The 4,198-nt window shown below is 38.6% G+C and overlaps 1 protein-coding gene across 1 annotated transcript; it reads right to left on the bottom strand.

Moving 5' to 3' along the window:
• Positions 1 to 1,465: 1,465 nt before the first annotated feature.
• LOC111206150 (FBD-associated F-box protein At5g38590-like) lies at positions 1,466 to 3,539 on the bottom strand. Its single transcript, XM_048759186.1, has 2 exons — positions 2,329 to 3,539; positions 1,466 to 2,253 (listed from the first exon to the last, which is right to left on the bottom strand). The coding sequence occupies exons 1-2, from the start codon at positions 2,734 to 2,736 to the stop codon at positions 2,074 to 2,076; spliced, it is 588 nt and encodes a 195-aa protein (XP_048615143.1). The 5' UTR covers positions 2,737 to 3,539; the 3' UTR covers positions 1,466 to 2,073.
• Positions 3,540 to 4,198: the final 659 nt, after the last annotated feature.

Below are 4,198 nucleotides of genomic sequence, written 5' to 3'. Positions count from 1 at the left end.
AACCCAAAACCTCTAAACAGGCCATGACATCAGATAAGTGGAAGGGGGCTGTGAATGTGGAACTTGTGGCTATGGAGCAAAACGGTACATGGGAAATTGTTGTGTTACCAGAAGGGAAGAACGTTGTGGGTTGTAAATGGGTTTTCACCATTAAGTACAACGCTGATGAGACTATTGAGAGGCACAAAGGACGCTTAGTGGCTCAGGGTTTTACACAACAAGAAGGGACTGATTACTTGGACACATTTTCTCCGGTAGCTAAACTCACGAGTGTTAAACTGTTGCTTGGTTTAGCTGCAGCCTCACTCAGATGAATGTTTCTAATGCATTTTTGCATGGTGAGCTTGATGAGGAGATATATATGTGTCTTCCTCAAGGTTATACTCCTCCTGAAGGTGTTGTGTTACCTCCAAATTCTGTCTGTCGCCTCAAGAAATCGATTTATGGCTTAAAGCAGGCGTCGCGTCAGTAGTATAAACGGTTTTCTTCGGTTCTTTTGGGCGCCAGCTATATTCAGTCTCCGGCTGATAATACACTTTTTGTGAAGAGGACTGCAACTTCATTTGTTGCAGTACTAGTGTATGTTGACGATATACTGATTGCTAGTGATAATGATGCAGCAGTTATAGAGTTACAATCTCTTCTCCGTTCAGAGTTCAAGATCAAAGACCTTGGTCCAGCTCGTTTATTTCTTGGACTTGAGGTTGCAAGATGCTCTGTCGGTATTTCAGTTTGCCAGCGGAAGTACACACTCAACTTGTTAGAAGATTCTGATCTCCTTGGATGTAAGCCTAGCTCCGTTCCAATGGATCATTCTCTTCATCTCACGAAAGAATTTGGGTCTCCTCTTCCTAATCCGACTCTTTATCGTGAACTGATTGGTCGGCTCTTATATCTCACTATAATGAGACCAGATATCACGTTTGTTGTACATCATGCTCAGTCAATTTCTTTATGCTCCGACTGATGTACACTTACAAGAGGCTCATAAGGTTCTGCGCTATCTCAAGAATAACCCGGGTCAAGGCTTGATGTATTCAGTGTCTGCAGAGTTATGTTTGAATGCGTTTGCAGATTCTGATTGGGAAACTTGTAAATAGACTCGACGATCAATTACAGGTTTCTGTGTTTATCTTCGCTCTTCTTTGATAAGCTGGAAGTCTAAGAAACAAGGTGTTGTTAGCATAAGCAGTACTGAAACTGAATACCGGAGCCTTGCTATGGTTACTTGTGAGCTGATTTGGTTGCAACAGATTCTACGTGACTTGTTCGTGACTGTGACAGGTCCTGCTAAGTTGTATTGTGATAACAAATCCGCCATTCACATTGCAACTAATCCGGTCTTCCATGAGCGGACAAAACATATAGAGATTGATTGCCACACCGTCCGTGATCAGATCAAAGCAGGATGCCTCAAGACATTTCATGTATCTACGGGAAATCAACTCGATGACATCTTAACTAAGCTCCTTCATCCTGGACCTTTTCATTCATTTCTCCAATGACTATCCCTATCAAGTCTTTATCTTCTTGATGCTTCTCTATTCTCTCTATACGACCAATAATAAGATACATGCAAGCACAACTTCCACAAAGACGTGACGTTAATAGTGAACTCTTGGATACTTTCATCCTCACGGAACGACACCTCTAAATCTTCAAGGACAGGACATATCGAAAGAAGCGCATGTCGAATGTCCTTGCTCAATTTGCAAAGATGATGGTATTAGTATGAATCCCGGTTTACTTATTGTTATATTCGGTTAAGTCTTCTTTAACTGGATTCATATATATATGTGAACCAAATGTACATGTTGACTAACAAGAATAACAAACATTTTTCATCTTCTCTATTCTCTCTATACGATCTCGAAGCTCGAATCTCCATCTTCATCATCTTTGATTCTGAGTTTGATACAAAGTAACCTTCCCAGTTCAAAATCTGTAGACAGGACAGCAAGCATGCATTCAGGAACAGAACTCGGATGGTTCCAGAAACCCATCTCATTTGTCTTTAAATCTGCATGTAACTAAGAAGACCGCCAACCAGAAGAAAAATTAGATTTTAAAAAACTATATTTGTTTACTGATTGTTAATCCAAAGAAACTTACATCTAGTTGAGAAATAACTAAGACTCTTAAGTTGGGAGAATCTTTGAGAAATTGAGCAAGGACATTCGACGAATCATCTTTGCAAATACATAGCTTCAGATGTTCAAGCTGGTCGAAAACAATACCATCACCATACACATCCTGCCCCCACCCACAATATTATAAACTTCATTATTGACGACTTGCAATTGATAAAAGTATAAACTAAGTGAATACCTCTGAGCATACTGTAAGATGCTTGACAGATGTGACTGATCCAATAACATTCTTGACAACAAAGGATACAACATCGACATGTGCTTTCTCTAACTTAGGCATATTCTTAACCAAACAAGGACTATCAATCCAATCCGCAAGTTCGAGATATTCCAAACAAGGAGTATCAATCTCATACCGTTCCAATGAGGACCAATAATAAGATACATGCAAGCACAACTTCCACAAAGACGTGACGTTAATAGTGAACTCTTGGATACTTTCATCCTCACGGAACGACACCTCTAAATCTTCAAGGACAGGACATATCGAAAGAAGCGCTTCAAAGGGTTTTTGATCTTCGCATACCACAAGCTCAAGTAGCAAAGTTTTCAAAGAGGGAAGACAAGCCGTGGAGGGAACATCCATGAGAGTCAAGAATCAGAGTTTGATGTCACTCAAATTACCCTAAGGAGTGAATTACTCTCTCAAATAAGAGGTTCAGATGTAGTACTTAGGGATCGAATCCACAGAGACTCTAGGATTACGCAATAGATTATGGTCTTGAAATAAATCTAGATTGAATGATTTATAGGTTTTAAAAACAATAAATGGATTGGTGAGCAAGTTTATTGCTCGATTGATTTTTTTGAGGTTGTTAACAGTTGGTTGAAGTAGCTAGATTCAGGTATATTCTCAGGTATGATAAGTAAAACTTAATTTGGGAAATTTAGGTGTTTATTAATATTAATTGTTCTTGAATTCAAACTAAGGTATAATCTGTTTGATCATCTAATCTGGATCTCAGATCTCAACTCTCGTATTTTAATCACGGGAAAGTGTCGATCAATATTTCTTTGTGAATATCGATCGATACACCATTCAAAATATCGATCGACAGCTGCGTCGATCGATACTTCTTCCAGAAAGCCTTACAGACATGTTTGATTTGTATTCTCTAACTCACTAGACCAACTCTCGTCTGTATCTAGTCAGTTAGATCATTCTAGTTATTTTCAGGTATTGAGTCAAGCAATGGCTTGATCCCAATTAATCCTAAGATCTAAGTTTAAAGGGTGATCAATCCTAAACTTAGCTTTAAGCACAACTAGATGAATGAACTATATTTCTAAACATCCTAACAATTGTTGTGTCATTATTACATTTATCAACCCATTTGAGAAACCTAAATCTAACGGTAAGGACTACTCATAAATATTCATGAAACACATAGTTATGATGCCTGAATAATACTTAGATAAAATAAATAGTAAAAGTAACAGAAATAATGAAAGCAAGGGAGTTCAAGATCTTCTCTGTTTTGCAGTAGATGGTCTATCTCTCCAATCCTAAGTTCTCCTCTTTCAATGGTGGCTTCTTGCCTCCTCCAAACTAGGTCTAAAAAGGTCTCTAGGCCAATCTGCCTCTAAAATGATACAAAACCCTAATAAATAGTCTAACAGGCGGCCAAGGACTAATGATGTAATTATTAAGACTTTTGTGAAACTTGAAATCTTCTGATTTGTCATTAATTCTCGGATGGCTTCATAATCGATCGATACGAGGGACCCAACATCGATCGATACGAGGGACCCAACATCGATCGATATTTGGTTGTAACTGTCGGTCGATACTGAGTTGCGACTGTCGACCATCTCTTGCTTCCAGCGAAGCTCAAAAGATCTCCAAATAGCTCCAAATACATCATTTCCTTGCAAATAGTACATGAACCTGTAAATACTCTAAATAGACTCTATATAGTTGTAAATGTATCTTAAAACACTTATAAACCATGGCAAATAATAGGTAAAATCCATGGCCTATCAACTCCCCCAGAGTTACCCTTTTGCTTGTGCTCAAGCAAAACAAACAGGCAGTCTCTCTGAAAGAG

The sequence above is a fragment of the Brassica napus genome, chromosome C5 (assembly GCF_020379485.1).
Source record: "Brassica napus cultivar Da-Ae chromosome C5, Da-Ae, whole genome shotgun sequence".
In the NCBI taxonomy this organism is placed as follows: domain Eukaryota; kingdom Viridiplantae; phylum Streptophyta; class Magnoliopsida; order Brassicales; family Brassicaceae; genus Brassica; species Brassica napus.
This window is presented reverse-complemented; position numbering and strand designations above follow the sequence as displayed.